Below are 25,768 nucleotides of genomic sequence, written 5' to 3'. Positions count from 1 at the left end.
TCAGTATTTGTTGCTCAGATGAGGGCTAGGTTCTCTTTGAAAAGAAGGCAACCTTTTCGGACAGTCCTGGAAACCAGAGCAGCATCTGGTTGACCTTCAAACTTCCAAGTGAGGCTATACCCAGGACAGTGATCCTACATTTTATGGCTCGGAGTAAAGCATATTGTTAGTCTACAGAATCAGATTAAGACTTTCAAAACCACACACTGAAGATGAGGCTTGCACGTCCTTATTGATTCATGAAGATAAATGGGAGATGATGTACACTAGTGTTTGGCCTTTTAAAGCCCTGTTTAGGTTGATGGTTGTCAAAGAGTATAAAGCCAGAGAGGTGGGAGACATGCTACATTTCACTAGGTGGTTTGAGGTTTCTTTGTAGGTTTTCCATATATATGAATGCTATACAAGTCATGGTTACAGTGAAATAACTACATGGTACTTAGAGCAAAATGGCAGTAATAACTTTTTTGTAAGTAGTAGCCACACCAAAGGCATTTCAAATTTATATGCTGACATTTCTAACCATTATCCTCATTTTTATTTTGTGAATAATTGCTTTTTCTGTATGGGTCTGTTTCTTTTTCTGCAGACTCCATTCCCCTTTCAACCTGCAGAGCTGCCAGATAAATATCCCAAGAATATCTTCTCTGTGTCCCAAGACACAAGGTGGTTTAATGATTTGTGAAACTGTCTGTTTCAGCCTTTAAATAATTTACACCATTCTATGTTCTCATCAGAAAACTGTGGTAAATGTCCCTTCTAGAAATAACAGGTAAACTGTTGTTGTAACTTACACTTTATATGACACTACATTTGAAAATAAACAAAAAAGGAATTTTCAAGCAAGCAAACAAACAACTGTCAAACAAACCTGCTTGACAGAATCACTAATCTTTGGGAGACAGCGTTGTCTCTGTAGAAGAAAAGAATCAGGGTCTTTTGCTAACAGGCAAGCTAAAACTTACTACTATGGTTCAGTCAGCTATGTATGAAAACAAACAAACAAACAAATAAACGAACTAACTAACATCAAAAAGCAGATTTTTCACCTGCCCACCTCCTTAGGTATTTGGGCTGCTGTCATGACCCACAAGCAATAACACACCCCAGGGTAAAGCAAATGTGCAAATGCTTTCAAAGTCTTATTTTTCTTTTATTTGCTCATCTGGTATCTTGATGGAAACTTCCCATGGCTTCGAATGGTCCTGCGACCAAGTCACAGGACTTCCTATGGGTCAGACCTGGCTCCTAGAATATCAGTTGCATAGCTTTGAACTAAATGTGCTTTACTGCCTCTGCTACTTTTCTCTTGTTGGACCACTGCCGATTGACTGTCTACACACAAAGTTTTGTACTTTTCCTACTATTTTCCTTAGTGTGTTTTTACCAACATAATCCTTTGTATCATCAAACTAATGTAAATATGATTTGCTTAGAGGACTTACAAAGTACTTTTTATAAAGTTTCTAAATGCTGATATATTAATGTGCCCATCTGTGAAGTTACACATTTAAGAAATCAGTAATTCAGATAAACACAGGACATTGCATGAGCCAGGCTGGCTTGGGCTGACCTCAGTCTGAATTCTGGCATTTACAAATTTTCAGTTTCCTGTGATAAAACCTATAGACACAAACAAGACTTTTCTAAGAAATGCAGAGGTTGAAATTTGTGTCTTTATTCCTTTGAAGGCTAAATAATAATTTCTACAGTTAATCTCAATGGTAGTGACTCAGCCCTTCTGAAAATTTGATCAATGGTTATTCAAGAGAATAGCAGTAGACTTTTTCATGGTATTATTTAATTTTAAGTTGTCTACACTCCTTTAGTCCAAAGGCAGATAGAATATAATTACACAAGCATAGAAAAAATTAGATAAGGTTGTAGGCAGCCTTACATTCAAAAATCCCTTTTGTCACTTTCCCTCAATAACTCTGTCAGTGACATACTATTGTATGTCTCAGTCATAACTAAGTGAGATGAAGATTATTCCAAAAAAGTAAATTCACAAGGAAACAACAGGAGGTACACATCAACACAAAGGATGCAATAATCCACAGCACAGGTACTAAAGCAAAGGTATTAATTGGCTTGCTATCATAACCACTGGGTTTAGACCCTTTTCACAGATTTGAAAGGATGTTTTAAATTAGCTTAAACTGTTGTATGATCAGACTTTATTGAGAGATGGTTTCGGTTGGACCTCAGCACGCTGAGTAGTGCCAACTTTGGGAACAGTGTAATGAAAAGAAGATGAATGAGAATAGGAGCACATTCAATGTCCTAGCATTTTCTCATTCTTTTGAACCCCTGTTGTACCCAAACATCTTTATATCCACTTCTAAACAAGATTAAGGCTGCAATAACATAACACAAAGGTCTATGATGAGCATATTTACCCAGTGCAAACCACAAAATTAAAACACTGCCCCAAGATGATACAGGCCTTTAATTAAATCAGTCCTCTATAACAAAATGATGGTTATGTTGGGTTAATTGCTGTATATACATAAGCCATCCATAAATACTTTACTAAATATTTGTTTCATGGCATGGATTTAAGCTTCAAAAGATTCCCTCTGTTTTTGAGAAATTAATGTGAACATTTTGGAAAAAAGAAACAAAAAGTAAAAACACATCCAGGCCACTCAAATTCTGACTATCCAGCCCCAGGAGTAGTTCTCATACATCTATAGCTAACTGTGTTAGCATCTCTTGGCTGTTTTCCATTGCCTACACATTACTGATGTTGCTACAGATTAGAACTGAGGTTTAAAGCTGTTTCTATCATTAGTTAGTGCATGATATCAATATTATAAAGTGAAGAAGTGAACAAACCTTTGAAAAGTGACTGAATACTTCAATGCCAATATATTTTGCATGTAAAATACAAAAATTTCCATGTGTTTCATTTAAAATCTGATAAATATTTATTATCAATGCTGTTTGCTTTTAATCTGTTTAGGATATCATTCCTCCAGCTCCTTAGTACTTAAACAAAAATGGCATTTACATTACAATATTGCTTGCCAGCAATCTCATTTTCTGGTTTAGTCAGCAGCCTTCATGCTTGATTAGTCTTTAATTATACAAATACCTACATATTAAAAAAGTTTTCTTTTTTCCATACTTTGAGCATGTAATTATTTTTTCTTGCATGCAATAACCTTTAATTTTAGGATTAAGCAACTGATTCTCTTTAGTATGGATGGATTTTTTCAAGTGTTAAAGCAAATTTGGGTATTGTATTATGAGAAGGAAAATTAACTTTAGGAAAACCTTTCATTAGTGCATTTGACAGCACACTAAGCAGCTGACAGAAACTTCAAAATATTCAATATACTTGAAAACAAAATGGATACCAATTCTATGTACTCTGAAGTGAACAGCAATACTACTCTGAATTCGCCACTCTCAGCAAGAGAGTGACGGAGGCTATGCAATTCCTCCTTTGAATATTCCTTGCTTTTGTAGTATTTGTTTTGCAGCAGTACTTAGAAGCCCAATGCAAGATGAAGGCCTCATTGCAATATACCAAAAACTGTAAAGGTTTTCCGTATAAAGTGGTGATCAAACAATGGTGGGAGGATCAACAAAGGAACAGAAAAGCAGAGTGACATCCCAGACAGTGGCAGACCTGGGACTGAAATCTCATGTGCCTGACTCCAACAACATATTTACCACACCACTTTGCTTCCTAATGCAAATTATATGTCAAAAGTGAATTCAGTAAGCAAAAGCATAATTTGATTATGAGATTAGAGCTAAGTATGTAGAATTAATACGGCAGTAAAATAATTTTCTCCTCTTCTTTTCCTGCATGGACTGCCAAGTTTGGGTCTACAGGACTGACATATGTTATCTCTATACCTGCTTTTACATTTGAAGTGCCAGTGATTTCCCCCTAGACATTGTCTTTGAATGTCTATGGGGAAAACGTCAAGAATTTTTAGAATGGCTTGGTTTTCTCAAGATCTGTTTATTTTTATATTCGTTTTACATGAACTGAAAATTTTGTCACACACATTTTGATTGCATGGAGAACATGTTTCAGTCAGAAGACAGCTAAAAAAACCCAAACTAGGCAGCTGCAGTTCTATAAAGCTGGGGGGAGAGAGAAGAGCAGGAAACCTCCATAACAGCATGTTGAGCTTTCTCCTGTCTCATTTGAGTGCTGTGAGAAACCTTCTGCCTTCTTCCCTTGTAGTGGAGTTGGGTCTTGTTATAAAGTAAAAAGTTGCAGACACAAAGGTAGGATGGAAATGCACAAAGCATCTTATTCCAGAATAGAGATCAGTGATAAAATTTCAGTCTTTTACAATGCCAATGCTGGGATTTTTTTTCTCTCTCTGTCCCAGCAGAATAGGCCAGTAGGAATAAAGGCACTGCGAGTAACAAAGACTTTTTTTTTTGCCCTTCTCCTCCTCCTCCTAACATTTTCCTTTTCTTCCCTAAGATCAGGCCCTATCCTTGAGGCCTTCTACACTGAAAGAAACTGCACCCTCAATGAACCCTGGGAATGAGACTGACTTCTCCTTACTTGCCCCTTCCCAGATCTTCATCCCAGTACAGCCCTAGTCCTCATTGTCTGTCCCGTGGCCCATGGAGCACCCTCACTGGCAGTTCTACTTGTTACTCTGTGAGGTGTCCCCAAGTTTCTGAGACAAGGCCAAAAGGAAATTACCCCTCTACCATTTTCTATCCTGTTGCAGCTGGAGCCACCAGCTCACAAGGACACCCCAACTGGGACAAGAGCAGTAAGAGACAAAGACAGCCCTTCAGCTGTATTTGGCTCTCTAGAAGGCTGAAAAGAGGGTTATAGGGTTATTATGGTGAAAATAATGAGTGCTTAAAAACGAATATTTTTATATCACTTATCATATTGATTCAGAATCATTTTTGATACCGATTTACTGCCCAACTCTAGCAAAGAGCACCCTTCTGCACCAGTATTTTTTCACAAAGACTAGGATCCTCCCAAATCTGAGTGCTTCCCCAATGCTTTTTACAAGCATATTTCTTAATAGCTATAAAAAGACATTGCAGAGGTGATTGCTGCTTTCAAAAATCTCATCTCCTTTAAGAACCAGAATGCACCATCAAGATTCCTTTAGTAAAAGGATAATCCTAGCAATATAAGAGGTGCTGTTTCTGTATGTCGCTTTTTGTCTTCTGGAAACTCAGCTTTGCCTTGCAGTCTCTTTCACAAACATAGCCTAATTTGGTTCTCCAAATGGAATGCTCACAGGATATTAGGTCATGTCTAAGCTATCTGAAATAAGTCAAGTAAGAACTTATGGGAAATAATTTCCTGTGGGAAATTATCTGAAATTATCCTGATATATCATGCAATTTCTAATGCAAATGAACATGAAAAATAGAATATTGAAATATTGAAGCAATTGGAAATGATTAAGTATCCTAGCAGATTTCAAATCATGAATTAAAATATTTTCAATTTCTTTTGCTAAGACAATATTTTTTTAGACAATTTAGTATAATAATTTTTATAAACATATTAAGATGATTTTAAACAAAAGGTATACTTAGTTATTTCAATTTACCAGGCCTAAAATAGAAAATTAAAAGGAAATTTTGGACAAGGCAGAAACCAACTTTATAGAATTGTATCATTGTTGGAAAGAAAAACTACTTAGAAAACTCATGAGTAGTCTAAGGTATTACAGTATCATAATAAAAACGGTGTGTATTTCAAAGGTAAGATAGATAGATTTTTTTTTTTCTTCCCTGAGACTCATAGTGTCCATCTATCCTTCTTACTCTCCTTTACTTCATTTCCTTTCTCAACTGGTGGCAAACTTCTTTATTTCTTGACTTTGTCCTGGATCAGCAGTAAAAAATACAGTGGTGTTACAAGACAAATTGTCCTAAAAATCTTTCAAATCTTGCTGATGAAACAAATACTAGGAGAATTATAGAAGACATCTCTTCTAGATGAAAATGTTATGCTGGGGTCCCTTAAGACCCACAACCCATCTCTTATCAACGTGGATTCAATTGGTAATTTGTATATTTAAAAAAAAAAAAAAAAAAAGTTATAATATATAGTAGAATATATGATAAGTACGAAACTTAAAAATAAATTTTAGAGTTTTAAGATTATTGTAGCCACAAATTATCAAGTCTCATTATTGATTTCCTACTTGTTAAGAAGGTGTGTTGGTTTTGCATGGCCTGGTTTTTGGTAGGAGGGCCACTGAGGTGGCTTCTGTGAGTAACTGCTAGAAATTTCCACCATGTCCAGCAGAGTCAATCCCTGTTAGGTCTGAATATGGACATGGTGCTAGCCAAGGCTCAGCCAATTAGAGATAATGATAATGCCTCTGTGATAACATATTTAAGAAGAAAACCAAACCAAAGTGGTGGTGCAGTTTTAATTCCAGCCAGAGAAGAGGAGGAGGTGAGAACATGTGAGGGAAAAAACATGCAGACACCAAGGCCAGTACAGAAGGAGGAGGAGAAAGTGCTCCAGGCACTGAAGCCGATATTCCTCTGCAGGCCATTATGATGACCATGGTGAAGCAGCTGTGCCCGTGCAGCCCATCGGGGTCCATAGGAGATGCAGAGATCCCCACAGCCCATGGGGGGGAGGTGCCCATGCCAGAGTGTGTGGATGTCTGGAGGATGCTGTGATCCAGTGGGAGAGCCAGTGGAGAGACAGAGCCCCTCTACTTCTTGCATTGGACTTCCAGAGGGCAGACTTTGGCCTGTTTAGGAGATTTATTCAGAGCATCCTTTGGGAAGCAGCCCTTAAAAACAAAAGAGTTCAGAAAAGCTGGGCATGCCTCAAAACAGAGATCTTGAGGGCACAGGAACAGACTGTCCCTGTGTGCCAAAAGGTAAGTCGATGGGGTAAACGTCCAGCCTGGATGAGCAAGGAGGTTTTGGAGGAACTCAGGAATAAAAAGAGGATGTATCAGTTTTGGAAGGGGGGTCAGGTCTCTCAGGAAATATTTAAGGGAGCTGCTAAAGCATGTAGGAAAAAAATTAGGGAGGCCAATGCTCACTTTGAACTTAGAATGGCAACTTCTGTAAAGGATAATAAGAAATGTTTTTACAAATATATTAATGCTAAAAGGAAGAGTAAGACCAACCTTTGTTCTTTACTGGACAAGGGAGGGAACTTAATATCTGCAGATGAGGAGAAGGCAGAAGTGCTTAATGACTACTTTGCCTCAGTTTTTAGTGAGGAGACGACTTGCCTTCAAGACAACTGCCCTCCTGGGCTGGTAGATGGTGTCAGGGAGCAGAATGGTCCCCTCATTAGCAAAGAGGTGGCAGTCAGAGAACTACTGAAATGCCTGGATATCCATAAATCTATGAGACTAGACAGGACCCATCCCAGAGTGATGAGAGAGCTGGCAGATGAGCTTGCTAAGCCACTCTCCATCATCTACCATCAGTCTTGGCTCACTGGTGAGGTTCTGGATGACTGGAAGCTGGCCAGTGTGACACCTATTCACAAAAAGGGTGCAAAGGAGGATCCTGGTAATTATAGACCAGTCAGTCTCACCTCAGTACCTGGCAAAATAATGGAGCAGTTTAAATTAAGTGCCATCACACAGAACTTACAGGTTGGCCAGGGTCTCAGACCCAGCCAGCATGGGTTTAGGACAGGTAGGTCACGTTTGACCAACCTGGTCTCCTTTTATGACCAGGTGACCCACCTGGTGGATGCAGGGAAGGCTGTGGATGTTGTCTATTTGGACTTCAGCAAAGCCTTTGACACTGTCTCCCACAGCATACTCCTAAATAAGCTGGCAGCTCGTGGCTTGGACAGGAGCACTCTTTGCTGCGTTAGGAACTGGCTGGATGGCCGGGCCCAGAGAGTGGTGGTGAATGGTGCTGCATCCAGCTGGTGGCCAGTCACCAGTGGTGTCCCTCAGGGGTCTGTGCTGGGGCCAGTTCTGTTCAATATTTTTATTGATGACATGGATGAAGGCATGGAGTCTTTCATTAGTAAATTTGCAGATGACACTAAGCTGGGAGTGTGTGTCGACCTGTTGGAAGGACGAAGGGCTTTGCAGAAAGACCTGGAACGGTTGGACAGATGGGCAGAGTCTAACAAGATGAAGTTTAATAAATCCAGGTGCTGAGTCCTGCACTTTAGCCATAATAACCCTCTGCAACGTTATAGGCTGGTGACAGTGTGGCTGGATAGTGCCCAGGAGGAAAGGGACCTGGGGGCACTGGTGCCAGCAGCTGAACATGAGCCAGCAGTGTGCCCAGGTGGCCAAGAGGGCCAATGGCATCCTGGCCTGTATCAGGAATGGTGTGGCCAGCAGGAGCAGGGAGGTCATTCTTCCCCTGTACTCTGCACTGGTGAGGCCACACCTTGAGTACTGTGTCCAGTTCTGGGCCCCTCAGTTTAGGAAGGACACTGAAATGGTTGAGTGTGTCCAGAGGAGGCAATAAGGTTGGTGAGGGGCTTGGAGCACAAGCCATGTGAAGAATGACTGAGGGAAATGGGGTTGTTTAGCCTGGAGAAAAGGAGACTCAGAGGTGACCTTATCACACTCTACAACTTCCAAAAGGGTGGCTGTGGTCAGCTGGGGGTTGGTCTCTTTCTTCAGGCAACAACAGACAGAATAAGAGGACACAGTCTCAAGCTGCGACAAGGGAGATATAGGCTGGATATTAGGAAAAAGTTTTTCACTGAAAGAGTGATAAAGTACTGGAATGGCTTGCCTGGGGAGGTGGTGGAGAAGTGTTTCAAAAAGACTGGATGTGGCACTTGGTGTCATGGTCTAGTTGAGGTATTAGAGATGGGTTGGACTTGATGGTCTTGAAGGTCTCTTCCAACCTAAAAATTCAGTGATTCTGTGCTTCCAGGCTGTAGCAGCCTGTCCTTGGAGGACTGCACCCTGTGGAAGAGTGACCCATGCTGCAGCAGTTTTGGGAGGACTATTTATTCGTGGGAGGGACTCACATTGCAGCAGTTTGGGCAGGCCTGCTGCTTGTGAGAGTGGAACCACATTGGAGAAGTTCACAGAGAACTGTCCCCCATGGGAAGGGACCCCATGGTATATCAGGGAAGGAGCAGCAGAACAAAACCTTGGGTGATGAACTAACCAAAACCCTCACCCCCTGTCTCCCTGTGTTGTTGGTGGGAAGGAGGGAGAGGCTGGGAGGAAAAGATGTTTTCAAGGGCTTATTTTACTTCTCATTATCCACCTCTGACTTTGTTAGTAACAAATTCACTTTGTACTTCTAAGATGAACCTGGTTTGTCCTTGGAGTGTTTTCTCTCAGTCCTTATCTCACTCCATGAACCCTTTGTTATTTTTTTTTTTCCTCTCCTCTGTCCAGCTGCGGCAGAGGAGGGTGAGTGAGTGGCTTTTGTGGGTGCCTGGAGTTTGGTGACTGTCAAACCATGACAGAAGGACATGTACTGCTAAATGCCCATTTATTTAAATGATCCTAATTTCCTCATGTCCTAACCCACAAGGAGTTCTTGGAAAATCACATTTTCTGTCTGTGTCTGAGGTGGTAACCTCTAACTTATTAATTTTCCAGTTTTCACATAACTGTTAATTACTTCAAACAAAAGTAAAAGGTGGTGGGGAAGGGCAAAAAATGAAACAAGAAGGATTTGGAAAGCTCATGTTTCCAGTCTAACCCCTTCGATAAAAGGATATTTTTTCTTTTGCCTAAATTGTTTCTAGTTGCACCTCTAAGGTCAGAATAAGCCAAGAGAATGAAAGGAACAAGCATCCTGATGGGCTGCCTGAAGCTGCCTGGTGTTACGGATCAGCGTAAAACCAGCTCTCTTTCCTCTGCCTAGGCCGATGTAACTCACTGGAGTGGCAAATTACATCAGACCTACAGCTGTAACCTGACATTATGATTAATTTGATCAGTAATTTCTCCTGTTTTTCATTTTAATCGGTGTGACTATTCTGCTGTGGCAGGTCTTTCAGATCTAATTAAGATAAATTTCAGAGTAAAAGACTTGGCAGAATTTTTGAGTCAAATCTGAGCGTCAAGTGTGAAGACCTGCAGCACTAGTCAATCAATTTCCAGTAAAGACGGCAGACTGTAACTCAGTAATCAACCCACTAACACTTAAGCAAATTTCATAATCTCCAGGCCTGTGCTTAGTTACTCTCTCAAAACATTCTGGCTACCAATAAAAAGGAGAAAAACTGTTAAAACCACAAACAGTATCCAGAAATGGACACTCCGATAGATCCCAGCAATGCTGCCAAAAAGGGGCTTAATTTTAAAATTTAAAACAAATCTAGAGTGGCTTTTTTTTTCTCCCTAGCAGTACTTAGGAGCAGAGCAACCTCTTTCAGGCACTTTTTTGCACAATGAGCCTTAATGATATAACATCTGGGCTATATCACTTAAAAATATTGCTCCTCAGATTCAATAAGATCCAAGACCACCAGGTTCTCAATATTGACTGAGTCCACTTGCTTCCAAGTAGAAAATTTATTTTCCCACAAAAGTAGGAACCTGTGATGACTTGCTTTTTTTTAAACAAGGAGATGGGGGATATGAAAAATAGAGGAAAATAAATTAATGCTTTAGAATATTCTCTACTTTCTTTAAAATTTTTTGGAAATATGAGTGAAAAAATAAATTAAGACAAATTAATGCTAACAGAACAGATATACTTGATTTATAAGAGTATCTGAGGGGCTGTGCCAACTTTTTCTGTCCTTAAGATCCTCAAGAGTCTTACCCTCTACCTAGAGAGGCTTTGGAAACAAAAGACCTTATGGGATGTATCCTTTCCCAAATCTGTTCTGGGAAGATGCTATTTATTTATTTTCCCATTTATTAAATATCTCAGTTGCTTTGGGGAGTTTATTAAACACTCCCATTTTAGAAGCCAGAGCAATCTGTTTGCTGGGCAAACAGTTCCACTCTCCCCGCCTTCAGAGAATGCTCTAGCAAATCATTTCCATCATTAGCCTCAGCATCTGCCCCTCAGGCACTAATAATCCCAGTTGTTTTGCTCAAAGATTAATTTCCTTTGCTTTGAGTCGGACACCAGTCCTCCTTGTGCTTCTGAAATAGCAACACCTGTAGAGTATATTTGGATGGATTAGACAGCCAGTGCTCCACCTGAGAGAAGGTTTCCTCAGGAAAAGAGAAGATGTGCTTAAAAAGTCTGAGTTTGTTTAAACATCTCTGCTCTGTTTAAATGCAGTATTAAACAGCTTTACAGGAGGAAGTCCCAATACATTAAGGACCCCAAAAAGCAGTGAACTACTTGGAAAAGGAAGACTGTTGAGGAGAAGAAGATTTTGAATTCTGCTCACTGTGTGGACAGACATGAGTTTTACACACAATTGAAACGACCTTTTCTGTAGAAACAACACCCATGGATCTCCAGGGAGACACGAATACTAGCAGCCCTCAAACAAGCTAGCCACAGCAGGAAACCATTGGCATGTCTTTGCACTGTGCACCAGAGTCAGGGTAGAGCACAGTGCAGAGGCTCCTGAGTGTTCAGCCAGGATAAACTGCCTTGTTGTCATATCAGAGCAGCCCGGTGGATGGAAGACCCAAAAAGGATAGGTATGACCATGGCAGCACCAGAAGAAGAAAGGAGGCCCTGGTGGCACTGAAACTCAAACCCAACAATTTGTCAAGCAAAGTTCTTGTTTGTGAACAATAATGTCTGTGTGGTTCATGGAACTATTGCAGTGGCAAAAAGAGCACAAAACCAAAAGGAGAGTGCCTGAATCACAACAGCATTCGCAATGGGTAATAACCATGTGTGAGTGCATCCAAAGCACTACATTTACTCACAATTTATAAAACATTACTTTGTCAAATTGTTTACTAAGCAACTTGTGAACAGATTCAATCAGTCATACATTGCACAGTATCTTATGCAGAAGAGGTTAGATAATTTTAGCCAAACAAAGCAAACCACCAAACTCAGTGGAATTACTTTTGTCATAATCTCAATTTTCTTAATATCAGGATTCAATAAGCATGAGAAAAATATAACTAGTTGTGGATGCAAACACCATCATAAAGACAGACCATGACCATAATCCTTGAAAAATTGGCCATTATCAAGCTGACAGAGACTTGGTTGTGACTTCTGTATCTTAAAGATATGTAAATATGTCAAAGTCTCAGAAAACACTGAGATTTCCTCAAAGTTGATTTTTCCCTTAATGAGAAGCTAACCAGTGAATGTGGCTGGGCAGAAAAGGAAGGGGCAGTTTGTTTTGTGTGACTATTGAAGCCTCAGACATCTGTGTATATATTCTCCTTCATTTGAAGCTGAGTATTTCAGCCTTTCTGCTTTTCTTTGTTCCTTTGTTATGAAAGTGTTGAGTTGCCAAATACATTATTTAAGATTAGTATGAAAATTTAATCTGAAGGAGGTTCTGGTTTTGGTATCCTAGAGTTTGCTATTATTTGGAAGATCTTTGTGCTGTTGTCATCTCCTCACTTCACTTCTTCTCTATTTTTATTTTTATTTTTTTTCTCACTCATCATCTTCCGTCAGCTGCAGTTATTGTAGATAGACTTATGTGACAAAAGAGACTCTTCAGGAAAGAGTTCTGAAAATAGTCAGAATAATTTTACAGTAAGAAAATCTCAGGGGGATTTCCTGTTTGTCTGTTCCTATTTACACACAAACAGAACAGTGGAAATCATTGAGAATTTGTCTATTCCTATAGTGTAGCTTTCCCTTTGCAGGTCTAGCTATGTGTACATTCATCTTATCCATATCTCTAAAATATGCAGTGAGTGTTGGCACCAGAAGCTAACCTTTTTTTTTTGGAACCAGCTAAATATATTTTGCTGGTAGAAAGTGCCTTATTCTGGTAGCCATGCAGAATAATTAGCTACTTAGTACTGTGCATACTGGGCTAATCTGATTTTATACTGCATATAATCAAGTTCTTATGACTCCAAAATTTCAATTGCATTGAAACTCTGTAAGGTATGATAACTACCTTTTGAACAACATGCTGACCATTCAAGAACCAATGTATTTTACATGTAATAACATTAAATATTTACAGGATAAGCGTATTTTCCCAGAAGTAAAGGTTTTGAAGGCCTCAGCTTACAACATGAGACAGATTGTCTTTCACCTCTGGATTCCTTTGTCTTAATCAACTGACACAATGAAAATAAACATCAAAATATAATTATCTTTATGAGGAATTTCACCATTTTAGAAGGGAGAGATTAAAATCTTCTGTGATCTGCTTGACCCACCACTTTCTGAAAGAGAGCTCAACTTTTAAAAATTCTTCTCTGGTTGTTGTTTCTTGCAAATCAACAGTGACTCCTGTCCTGCAGTCTTTGGCTTTTACCAGTGTAAATCCAGAGCATCTTCATTAATGTTAGCAAAAAATTCATATCCTGGACCCTAAAGGGAGGTTTTACATCTTTCTACACAACCATAAAAAGTAGTTTTAACTACTAGTTGTAACTACAGTCCAGCCCATTGAATCATATAAAGAATAGTGATAAAATTAAAGCAGAGTATGACAGAATAATCTGACAAGAATAATTCGGAGACTTTTAGCTGGCATACAACACACTGGCATTATTAATTTCTGATCAGCTAGCAAAGTACCTCACCCAGGTATAAAAGCAAGTCAGTTTTATTTAATTTGCCTTCTGAAGGACATGACAGCATCTGTACATTTTGAGATGTAATTGCTGTTATCCTTCAGTTTTTTTGAAACAAACACAATCATCCTCCTGAATTACTGACTCTCTGTGACAATTTTTTGAGGTTGCATTTTTTTAAACTAATATCTTTCAGACAGATCCTGAATAATGTAAGAGGATAAAGCCCACATGAAAAAAGTCAAGAACTCAGAAATGAAATTTTAGCTGTCAAACTTAAACTTAGTTGTTCTTTATTCCCTTAATATTCTTCAAATAAAATCTACTTCACTCTAGTTCATAAAGAACATTACCCTAGAGGACATCATATTAGGTTGATTTTTAAGTTGGAGCATTGAACATTAAAAAAATCCACATTCTAAGCGGCTATTATGAGGAACTGCTGCCAAACATGTGCTCCCTCCCTTTTTTTTTTTTCTTTTTTAACTGCCTGTGTGAAAGAAAATATCTTCAGATCCAATCCTCAAGATGGATGTACTAGGGTAAATCAGCCTTTCTCTGCAGGATTTAGAATGGAAAGACAGATTTTATGGAGGAGATCTTACTCTGATTTAGAAAAGTACCCAGCCAACCACATACAAAGTACAACAATATATTGGAAATATTTCTGAGTGTCCCTTGTTTGCATATAAAATTGTCTCAGAATTCCAGGTAATATGACAGGGCATGCTTCAAGTTTTAATTACTTCTAGGGAAGCTTTAGCAGTATTACAGTTGCTGTAGGAATGCTGTAGGGATGGCTAGAACAGCAAAGTAGTGATCCTACGCATGTCGCTCAAGGCGAGGGCTGAAGTAGTGTGCTCAATTCTGGCTTCCCTTCTGATTGTCAGTACACAGCATATTTGTAACTGTGAACAAACTTTGGGATTTCATGGCTACTTAAATGGTGTGATCAGAGAGGAAAGACCATTAAAACTTCTTATCCTACAATTTATTAGCAAGTTTTTAATGCTGAGCCAGAACTAACACCTAATGACTTCTAATCCCTTCACTACCATTCTGAAAGTGTCCCAGACACACAACAGGCTTGGCAGCACTGTCTGAGCTCAGTCCAGGGGAAGACCTCTCACAGTGGTGTATTTCATTAAGTGTAATCCCAATTCCTAAAATGTTCAAGGGATAGTGTTTAAACTAAAAACAACTCTGAGTACTTGGTTCCCTTCTTTCACTTCTGTTGAGTCTGCCACATCCAGACTGCCCTCAGATGGGTAGTTGTGAGCATAAGAATGCTAGAGAGATATGCCAAGGTATCTATGTAGAAGTACAGTCACTGGCATCTACCAGGAAAGGTTTTACTTACTTTTATTGTATTTCTGAAAAAATAGAGGTGACACAGGGAAACTAACAGTTGAAAGCACCTGTAGATCACAGTTAAGGCTGGAAACACATTCACCTGAGATTTACATCGGGACCAAAGAGTTAAGACCTCAGATTCAGTGTAAGTACAATCCTCTTGAGGTATGTTGTCTGAGATAGTCTGACTTCTTCCCTACTCCAACTCTAATTTATGTGTACATTTGTTTGTAGGAACTAATGTCTTTTGAAACACAATATGTAGCAGGCCAGGCAGTTTTAGCAAAATGTAGAGTATACAGTTAGTGTGCATACATTACAGCTGTACCAAAACAATAAAATATAACAATCTACCCCTGAAAATATCCATGTGTCAATAATCTGCATACTAAAAAGCCCCAAAGCACTCACTAACATGATAGATTGGGCATTAAGTGATGCATATGTAGTCCTTAAGACAATTCAGAGAAGAAGCTTTAGAAACATTATTCTCTACTCTAAGAAAAAGTTCAGCAAGCAAGGACACATCTCTTGCAGACTTTTAAGTCTATTATCTAAACCATTTAAAAAATCAGATTTGATGCAATTTAGTTGAAGCTCAGATTAATGTAGGTTAAACTGGCCACATGCAAGAAAAGTTTCTTGTAAACCAATTCCCTTAATCGTCTAAAAAGGGATTGTTTAATTATTAAGCTAATGCAGTTTTATTTCTGCAGGAAATGGATCCAAATCCATCAGTGTGCATAAAGCATTTTAAGTGATGCCTAAAAATTTAGAGACTAAAGTTGAGAGAGACTTTTCTGGTTTCTAAGTGCAGTTTCACTGCCTAGTGAATGAGACTCCATCCACTTCACAGACTACCCTGGTGTTCAGAATCACATTGCTTATGGGTACAGTCAAAGCTGTTCTTGCACAATGTGAATGTAGCAAAACACAGGTAGTGCAAGAACACCCAACACTAAGAACATAGGACTACTGGACCAGAGGTCTCCTGTTTCTGCCCAGGACTTCTAAGATGGGCAGAGCTGAGCATTTATGAATAGCATTAACTTGTATCCTTAGCTTTGGAATCTATGCTAAGTACCTTAGCAGAAGTATTTGATTATTAGAAGGATAGAAATTAGGACTATTGTTACTTTGGTTTTTCTGAGTTTCTTTATTAGCCTTTTGATTTTCATAAATGGAGTCAGATCTTTCAGTTACTGTAGAATATTAGAGCAGTTTTTTTACCTTTCCCACAGAAGTAATATAAACAAATCCTTTGTTTTTCATTCTTTGTCCTTTGTTTGCATATTTCTAACCTGAAAACAATTGTAACTGACAATTGGTCTGGCCACTGAGGCTGAGGGGTGGAAACCCCAAAAAGCCAATCTTCTGCTAGACCCACAAATGTATAAAAGTAAAAGAAAAAACAAAGGGGTCTCTTCTCTCCGCCCTTTCAGCTGGAAGCTGGATCAGAAGAACCTCTGCAGAAATCTCTTGTCTGTGTGTGATTTCTTTGTGTTTCACGGTGACAGACTATGATTTCAACAGGAAAGGTAACAAATCCATTCCCCACACATCTATCAGCAGAAGCTGACAGTCAGGATCATCTCCTAATGAACTGCTAATATTGTTATTTTCTTAAGCTATCATAAAGGGTGACTGCTGGGCAATGCCATTTGTGAAATCTGTGGAAAAAGAGTTTTCTATGGGTTTTACAATACGGGCTTTAAAAGCAGAAGACATTTACTTTTCAGGAAGCAGCATCCTAGAGCCATCTTTAAGTATGCTTTTCTGGTTTATCAGGCCTTTTAGCTGTTCTAAGCTGAATGCCCATAAGGATTGAGTAATACTAGGCAGAATTTCTCAGCCTGTGTGGTCAGAAGGCATAACCTTCACTTGGTTTCCCCTTGCAGTGAGAGAGAATGCACATACTGTTTTTAGACCTCTAGGGATTTGTATGTAGCATCCTACCTGCAATGGATTTGGTGAAGTAAGAGGAGATGGAAGGCTATTCCTTGGTGACTGGCTGGGTTTCTGAGGGGAGCTGGAGGACTGTGAGGCTGGAGGTGGTTGGCTCTGATTCTGGGACTGTGTTTGGCTCTGCTGTGGTGGTGCTGATGACTGTGATTGCTGGGTTGTCTGTGGAGTCTGTGCCTGCTGAGCTTGCTGCTGCTGCTGGCTTTGCTGCTGCTGTTGATGCTGGAGCTGCTGCAGATGCTGGAGCTGCTGAAGTTGAGAGTTGAGGGATGAGGTAGCTGTGAATTGAAGAGAGGGAAGGGAGTTATGCAAGTTTCAGTAATACCTACTGTGTTAAAGGTATTTTGGATAAAATTCTGGTCCTGTTACTTTGAGGGGCACACTGCTTACTGAGGACAGCTGGTCATAGACTTCAGGATGTGGGAGGAAATTGTTCCCATTAATAATAGCCTGTGGTAAATAATAGCCTGTATAATTCTGTGGTAAAGAGCCAGACTTCCCGAGGGCAATGAAAGTAAACCTTTGAAAGGGCTAGAAGTCTGCCCACAGGATGGGGCTCAGAGCTCAGCCTCAGATGGGGCTCAGGACTCTTTGCTCAGACAAGCTTAGCAGTGAAGCCAATAGGAATATTATCTGCCTAGAGAAGAGAGGAACAGATTGTCACTGTACTTGTAAGTATAGCAAGAACTCATAACATGAACCAGTGCTTTGCTTTATTTAAAGGAGGAGAAAGCCATAGTCATAAAACAAAGGATACTCTGAAAAGAACTTTGTCATGTCATTAAGCAGTAGATATCAGAAAATAAAACATTCAGCTGTGAAATTTCTTGTGCAATGCCTAGGGAGCAAAAAATGCCTAATAAAATGTGTCTCTGAAATAAGAACTGCTCCTTATAATTCACATCTAAAAGCTATAAATTCCTTCTTGTAACTCGCACTGCTCACTTACTCCTGATAGTTAAGGTCTGTTGTGTTTTGCTGGCATATACTTCAAACATAATATTTGGAATTGTGTTGCTTACATCAACCTGCTGGCACAAAGGAGCAAGCTTTATTTCCCAGAAATACTTTCAAACTGACTAGGACATCATTAAATTCAGGAAGACAGGAAGTGTGTCATAGGGATGTCACTAAGGAAGAACAGCTTTAAGCAGCAGCAAGAGCATCACAGAAGACTGCTGCTTTCTGGGATTATGTCCTGAAAAGGTCACCTCGGTCTCCAGCCATACCCATGTTAACCAACATCTTAAAGGTTGAATTAGTTAGCTATAAGATCCCAAGAGAAACAGCTTGCAAGGTCATTATGATATTTTTGACTCTGTGTACTGCTTTTCCAGCACCACCCTGTATTCTAATTTCTATCCACAGAAGCAAAAGTAAACTGGGAATGAAATAAATTTGTTACTTTTAAAATGGTACTCAGATTTCATGGCCAGAAACTCTCTTGACCAGGTTATTTGTGGACTGGCAGATAAAGCAAAGTCATCTCCACTTTCTTTTCATGCTGACATCCCTATTTCAGCTTTCTAGGTGTCTGCCCTGAAGCAGAACCTGAGGTCTTGGTACAGCTTATGAAATCAATGAGCCATAAGCTGGAATAAGAAAAAAAAAAACAAAAAAAAACCCAAAAAAAAAAAAAAAAAACCAAAAAAACAGAGAAAGACGAGGCAGAAAGGGTAAGGCAGAAAAGGCTGTAAGAAGGAAAAGTATAAGACTTGATAAGAAGAGCTGTTGGCTCTCCATTCCCATGCTCAGAGCTGCTCTAAATTTTCTTTCAACAGATGCAGGAATCAAACTAGAAATATTTCTTAACAAGAATTGTTAGCCATGTGTATGTGACTTCAACAAAGAATCCTAATAATACAAAGGAGGACTGAAAACACCAGTATATTTCTATCAAGAAAGTTACTCATAGAAATTTTGTGCTCCAACACAAAGCAGGGTGACCATCAAATTAAAAACATGCATGGTATCTCATGCAAAAGAAATCACCCTGGAGAAGTAAGGGAACGGTCCCATCAATTTCCCAATGAGAATTTGTACCTAAATACCCTAAAGCCAACAGGGTAGCAAGTGGAAATATAATCCAAGGCATATGAGAACCAAGAAGGTGTGTATACAAGAAAGCAACTGCATAGATGAATTAATGTTTCATAGCATTATTCATCTCAGATGGCAAGGAAAACCATTTACTAATTCTATCTGTAGGTATATACATAGAGGCAGAAAGACCCTTACCATTCCCATGAGGTAAAAAGAAATCTAGACCAGCTCTTTCTATTGTGCAGGCCATTTCTTCACCTGTGATAGTTTAGCAGACTGGATGAACCACTGATAACCAGAACCAAGACTTCAAAGTGACTCTTACTGCATCCACATACTCCAATACAGAAATTAATTAAATTACATCCCACAGAAGCATAACTTCTAATCCACATGGCTCATGGAGAGGAATGAGGGACTGTTTTATGTTGTATGTGCATAATCGTACAGAAGGAGGCAAAACCTGCTCATCTAGGACTAGAAAACATTGCTTTCACTACTGCTCAATACTTGATTATTGGTGAATGCAGGAAGATCGGTATCTCTACCATTCACTTTTGTACTGGAAATTAAAACATTCTTGCTGGGGTAGAAGGTATTCCCTGAAGGATAATCTGATTAATGGATAATAGATACTTCATGGAAAAGTTTCCAAGTTTATTGCCAGCAGCTTCACAAAATTATTTTGATAACATCTTGTGTTTTCATGTAATTCCTTTAAAAACCCTCTCTGAAGCCCATCATCATGCTGAGCTATAAATTGCATTGAAGTGGCTTAGAGAGTTATGATTGGTTAACAGGCTGTTGCTAAACCAAACAGATAAGGAATTGGAAGGACTGTTAGATCAGAAAATGTGTTCTGAAAGCCACACAGTAGGTGTACCATGCAGGTGGATTTAGGGCTCTGGATCAGGCCTGCAGTCTGGTGCTCACGATACCAGATTGCACTGCCCCTCACAATGTGTGTACTATCCCCAGCAGGGGTTGTGTCATGTTATTGTTTACAGTCAAATCCAATCCAACTCCCAGAGCCTGCTTGCATATCTCATCCATTATAAATTGTATACCTGTCTAGCATTTGTCACTTTCTGTAGAGCTTGGAGCCTGATGGAATTTCAGGTGGTACAACAGCGCTATGTCTGCATGTATAAAAGATAACATGCACTGCCTACCTCACAGGAATCTTATTTGTGACTTACTGGCTAACAGCTGGGTAAAAATATGACATATTTTAATGAAAAGTGCTACTTTCACAATTGTATTCAAGAATTTTAAAAGCTTGCAAAGAATTGTAGAAAGTTTTTTCTATGGTTAAAAAGATCAACATAAGTACATCATTTCAAAAGAGAGACACAACTAAAAATGTATGCAAGCTATGAAAAACTGTGAGGAAAATCCACAAAAGCTGCATGACATTTCAACTCTCCCTAAAAAAAAATACATGTTGAATACATACCAGGTAACCAAGAAGACAGTAAATTTAACTAATATCTATGAAGAAATAATGTCATGAGGGGTTTTAAAATGTCATTGTCAAAATGGCCACAGCACTCAGAGTGCCTCAGTAGAATTTCAGAAGGCTTCAAGCATCAGCACCTTGTTACCTAAAAGTCTTTCATACCTTTTCTATGTAGCAGTCCCATGAGCAGCTCTACACGGCTCTGGCTCTCTTTCCTTCTTCAGTTTCAGCTCACTGCTTCCTGTCCCTAGCACAGCCACCTAACTCTGTCCCCCATACACTGTCTTACCCCTTCCGTCCTTCACACAACATCCTGTCCCTTCCTCCTTTCAGCACCATCAGCAGATTCCAACTAACTCATCTCCCACGTAATTCACTCTTTTATCACACTCTAGCTGTGAGGGCAAGGCTGTTCCCACTTTTTCGATAATTAACACAGCTGCAATGTATGGGGGGCAAGATTGCCTTTAGCACTATCCCTATCTATCTTCCTGCATTAAAACCTACAGTTCAACAAACTTCTTGCTTGCTGTGGTGTTGAGGCAGAGTTTCCATGAGATCACCCCATGGTTTATGATCCTAAGCAGATTACGCTTATAGTATCAAAGCATTTACTTTAGAATAAGAGGCATGGAGTTAAGTGGTGCAAATCAATGGTCAAGAGGCAGTGAAAGCAAACTTTCTGACCTCCTAAGTCATCTACTGCAGTACTTGTCACAGATTTCAGGCTACTTTGCGGATTAAAGAAAGCTATGACCAAAGCTACATACTCTTCCTTGACTTCCTTTGTGAGATGCCTTAGGCATAGTGTTGTCATGCATTTACAATACTCACACAAAATGTGTCATTTCATATTCTAATACTCTGCAGATTACCTGCACAGGAAACTGAAATAAAATAAAAATGCTCTTCTGCCAAGTAGAGTGTTGCAAGTGGGAAAATTCACCTCTGAGGCAACCATGCTAAAAGAAGCAGTCTGATCCATGACAGGGGGATGACAGAAGCTTTGTCGTAGTGGGCTAACTGAAGAGGCTCTGTCTTCATTTCCCAAGCCTGATTAACAGAAAATAGCAGCAATTGTCTGCTGCCTCTGGCTAACATATTGTAACATAAGTAGGGGAATATCCCTGGTTATACTTTAAGTTAAAACATGCATTTTAATAAAGTTTAATTATGATTCTCCAAAAAGCAAGGAACATAAGAGTGCTCACAAATGTTTATATAATGAAAACAGATTAAAATTAGGAGTCCTTTTTCACCTTTCCTTCACAATAAAAACTCAGATTCTTAAGACCTCTACAGTGCTTGGCCAAGATCAAATTAATATTCAGGGATTCAAACTGTATCTAGAATCTGCTCTTGTGGCTAAACTTCACATAATGTCTGATTTATTTTATTAATGTTTTGTGCATGTTTGTTTCTGTGTAAGGAGGAAGGAGGGGTAGGAGGAATAAGAAACAATTCTAACTTAAAAACAATTGTGCCACTCTAGCTTCTCTCCTATTTACGTAATTGCATAGTTGTTCTTCAGTGTCTTGATACAATGTAAAATGAACTAAAAAGAAGAAAATCATACATTAATCTATTTCTTATTTGACTGAGCACAGAACTTGAGTCCTGCCATTTCAAGGGCTTAATGCCTTTTTCCACTTCCCCAGAAATGGAGAATGGATATGCATTGCCTAAGACTGAAAAGCGTAAGTAACTGAAGCATCTGGACTTGCATTTGAACCGACATGGCTTGCTTTTTTTCCTACCCTGTTGTTTCTGTTCTAATGAGGTTTATACCTTTCTCTTCTTTGAAACAGATTTCTAAAGATTGAATACACACACTGAACAGTCTAATTCAAGCCCGTGTCTACTTTTTCTCCCTCTTGGGTAATGAGGGGTAGGTTAGCCAAATACCTGTGTTTTTTTCATATGTTCGGATTTTCTTTCTGAGAGTAAAATGTGAGTTTTTAAAATATATATTAGCATCCTTTTTGTGAAAAAAAAAACAACAAACAACCAACTTTCTGAAGGGTTGGACTTGTGGGTGAAGATATTAGTAATGGGATACAGAGCATATTATTTCTAAATCACTGGTTCAAACTCAACCTAGGTCAATGTAGGAAACAAAAGTCATTGCACTTTAATGGAGCTCTTGCATGTTTTCTACCATGCAGAGGATGTATTAAATGTATAGAAGTCATATTCATATACATATCCACAGAGAGCATGTCTGCATTGGAAGTAGTTTGCCACACAGTCAAGGCAATAAACTGATGGTCCCACAATATCTAACGAGGAAGATCAAAAATACTATGGTCTTGAACGGCATCAATTGACATCTTTATTTGCACTTTCAGCAGAGAGGCTAAGAATGGAAAGGGTACATGGATCAAGTCATCTCCTTTTTCCTAAAGGTGATCCCTCAGGGTTAGAGCTGCAAAACACAGATGGGGTTATGGGGAGAAACTTGCATTGCCAGTAGTCCTCTGCACCAATTCTACAGATAAACAGAGGACTTCACTTTCTAGTGTTGTCATATCCAGCATCATTCATGAGCACTAAATTCACTTTAAAGAATGTAGGCAATAAAAAGGAAGTATTAAGAAGAAAATCATCATAATTTATATGGTGCCTGTGATGTCTACAGTTTGATGAATACTGAAGCTTCCTGAAAATGAACCACTGCATTAAATAAATCTGACTTTTTTTTTTTTTTTTTTTTTTTTTTTTTCTTTACCAAATTTTAACATGTACAATTGTTACCCTGGTTTTTCTGAGTTTTTTATTAGCCTTTGGATTTTCATAAATGGAGTCAGATCTTTTAGTTACTGTAGAATATTAGAGCAGTTCTTCTACCTTTCCCACAGAAGTAATATAAACAAACCCTTTGTTTTTCATTCTTTGTCCTTTGTTTGCATATTTCTAACCTGAAAACAATTGTAACTGACAATTCGTCTAGCCACTGAGGCTGAGGGGTGGAAACCCCAAAAAGCCAATCTTCTGCTAGACCCACAAATGTATAAAAGTAAAAGAATAAAAAAAGGGGTCTCTTCTCTCCGCTCTTTCACCTGGGAGCTGGATCAGAGGAACCTCTGCAAAAATCTCTTGTCTGCGTGTGATTGCTTTGCGTGTCTCGGTGACATACAATAATCCACTAAAATCTTAAGGAAAAAAAAAAGAGCTCTAACGTTGAGCTTGACTAAGTATCAGGACAAGTATACTTGGAATAATTCCCAATTTAAGATAATCTAGGGGCTATTTTCCTCTAGTTTATGACAACACTCTGTGAGTAAAGTTCCCTGAGTGTATTGTAAAAATTGCATTAACCTATTTAAAATGCCCAAAGGCAAGAGCAAGCTCAAGAAGTTGGACTTTAATAAGCTATTTGCATTCTCAGTTCAAATAGGACCTTAAGTCTCGTATTGTACAAATGGTTGAAATGTTATCTGGAGCTGGGGTATCATCAAGACACAGGGGATCAATCAGGATGATCCCTTGTCTTGGGATTCTCGTTGAAAGGCAGGCAATTAAGCAGAGTATGACAACACTGTAAGTATTTGAATGCCAAAGTCTGTGTGTTAAACAAGAAATCTAGACAGGGTAAATTCCTATATATATATATATATATATATATAAAATTTTTTTTTGTGAAAACATGACATACAGATCTGGGGTAGGATCTTATGATTAAGTACTTATGCCAGATGAAAGCAGTTTTCTGATTACAGAGTGCAGAATCCGTCCCAGATTGTCTAAGAACAGAAGAGAAGTTCAATTTGAGTGGCATGGTATTCCTGCAGAGTGGATTTCCAGACCATATTGAGCCTATTAAAATGTTCTTGTGGACCAGAATTTAATGAGGTCATGTGGACCTCCCAGTTCGTGGGAAAAATTCTTCAGGACTTTGTAGCTGTGTGTTATTTGGTTTCATGTTGTATTTCATTTTTATATTGGGTTTTATAATGGTTTGTTCTGTACTCCCCTGTTCTCCTGGAAAATGTTATATCCCAAGGTTTGTCCCGACCCTTTTCCCTGCCCATCCTCCCACATACCTCCCAGTCCCCTCCGGCAAGCCCTGTCTGTCATTCAGCTGTTCCACCCAGGTTCTGGAGGGTTCGGGTAAAAGGCATCGAATGATAGGGTAAGGGCTGAGAAGATCCCTCCCTTTATGTTCCCCATTAGTTTCCTTGAATGTCCCTTCAACCCTGTTCCACTCCCACCTTATCCCTCATTGGGTGTTGGATTGTCTCCTCCTTTAGCCCCTCCCCTGGATATAAGCCCAGACCATGAGGCTGGGTGGATGACTAGATTCTGGCACCTGGACAGGGCAAAGGTCTGGGCTGGACCAAACAAAGACTGAATAAAGCCTTGGTTTCGCCCCCGGATCAAGCCTGACTACTTCCTCTGCCACAAATGGGATTCGCTCTCTCGTGTTAAGGGAAAAGTTCTCGGACGACACCCGGGTTTGTAGGACCCAGGGAAGTTCCTTTTGCCTTGTTGCTGTCTCGAGCTAGCTGGGGCAAAAACGGAGCTGGGGAACTCCGTGAGAGACAAGCGACAGGATTTCTTAGCAAGAAACTAATTGACAGTGAAAAGATTATAATTTAAAGGCCAGCACAACCCAATATAAGATTTCACAACTGAAGTGATATGACAGGGAATGGATGAATGACACAAAGGAATTAACTTTGAAAGAACAGTCTGCTGACTCAGAGAACAATGAACATGATTTATAAAGGACATAAGACAAAATCTGGGCATTCTCTGCACATACAACCTTTAATGAGCAGAACTGTAGCTTATTTTTGCTCTCCTTTACTCTTTCAGATGCTCTAACATTGATGGAAACCATAATTTCAATGGCACTTATTCGGATGAAGTGTTTGAAGTACTCAAAGTAGCAACACTTGTAGAAAAAGCAGCGCAACAACATACAGCCCCAGAGGCCTTGGAAGAGGTTGTACAGAATCCTATCCTACAGTTGAGAAAGTCACAAGTCGCCAGTCCACCAAGTATCCTGCCATTTCTACTTACAACATGCCTGTGTGAGGCTTCGGGGCAAAGTCTTGTCAAGAGGAGCCTGTTGAACTGCTTGGTGGCTTCAGAGTGATTTTGCATTCTTTCAGATAATAGATCTGTAGTTGCAATTATTTTCTATAATTGTTTATAGTAAATGGCTCTTTGGACAAAAAAAATATTTATCCAGTTGTATTTTCAGCAATGGTTCTTTGAGAATCGGGAATTACAAGAAGTCTCTTCAAAGAGTTTTTGAAGTGATATTTCCTTAAGTAAAAGTGAAATTACTGTAAGTGAAATGTACTGGGTATTTTGTACATGTGTGTGTTTGCATGAGTTTTTTTTAATAATACAATCAAAT

The 25,768-nt window shown here is 39.2% G+C and overlaps 1 protein-coding gene across 2 annotated transcripts in view; it reads right to left on the bottom strand.

Moving 5' to 3' along the window:
- Positions 1-25,768, bottom strand: part of POU6F2 (POU class 6 homeobox 2) — a 312,255-nt gene that overhangs the window by 76,474 nt on the left and 210,013 nt on the right. For both annotated transcript variants that reach the window (XM_040084661.2, XM_058423089.1), the window contains exon 5: positions 16,893-17,176. In XM_040084661.2, the coding sequence (XP_039940595.1) occupies positions 16,893-17,176 (284 nt within the window). The remainder of the gene's footprint in view (positions 1-16,892; positions 17,177-25,768) is intronic.

This window comes from Hirundo rustica, chromosome 1, assembly GCF_015227805.2.
Source record: "Hirundo rustica isolate bHirRus1 chromosome 1, bHirRus1.pri.v3, whole genome shotgun sequence".
Classification (NCBI taxonomy): Eukaryota; Metazoa; Chordata; class Aves; order Passeriformes; family Hirundinidae; genus Hirundo; species Hirundo rustica.
The sequence above is the reverse complement of the archived record's forward strand: the minus strand, read 5'-3'. Positions and strand labels throughout refer to the sequence as shown.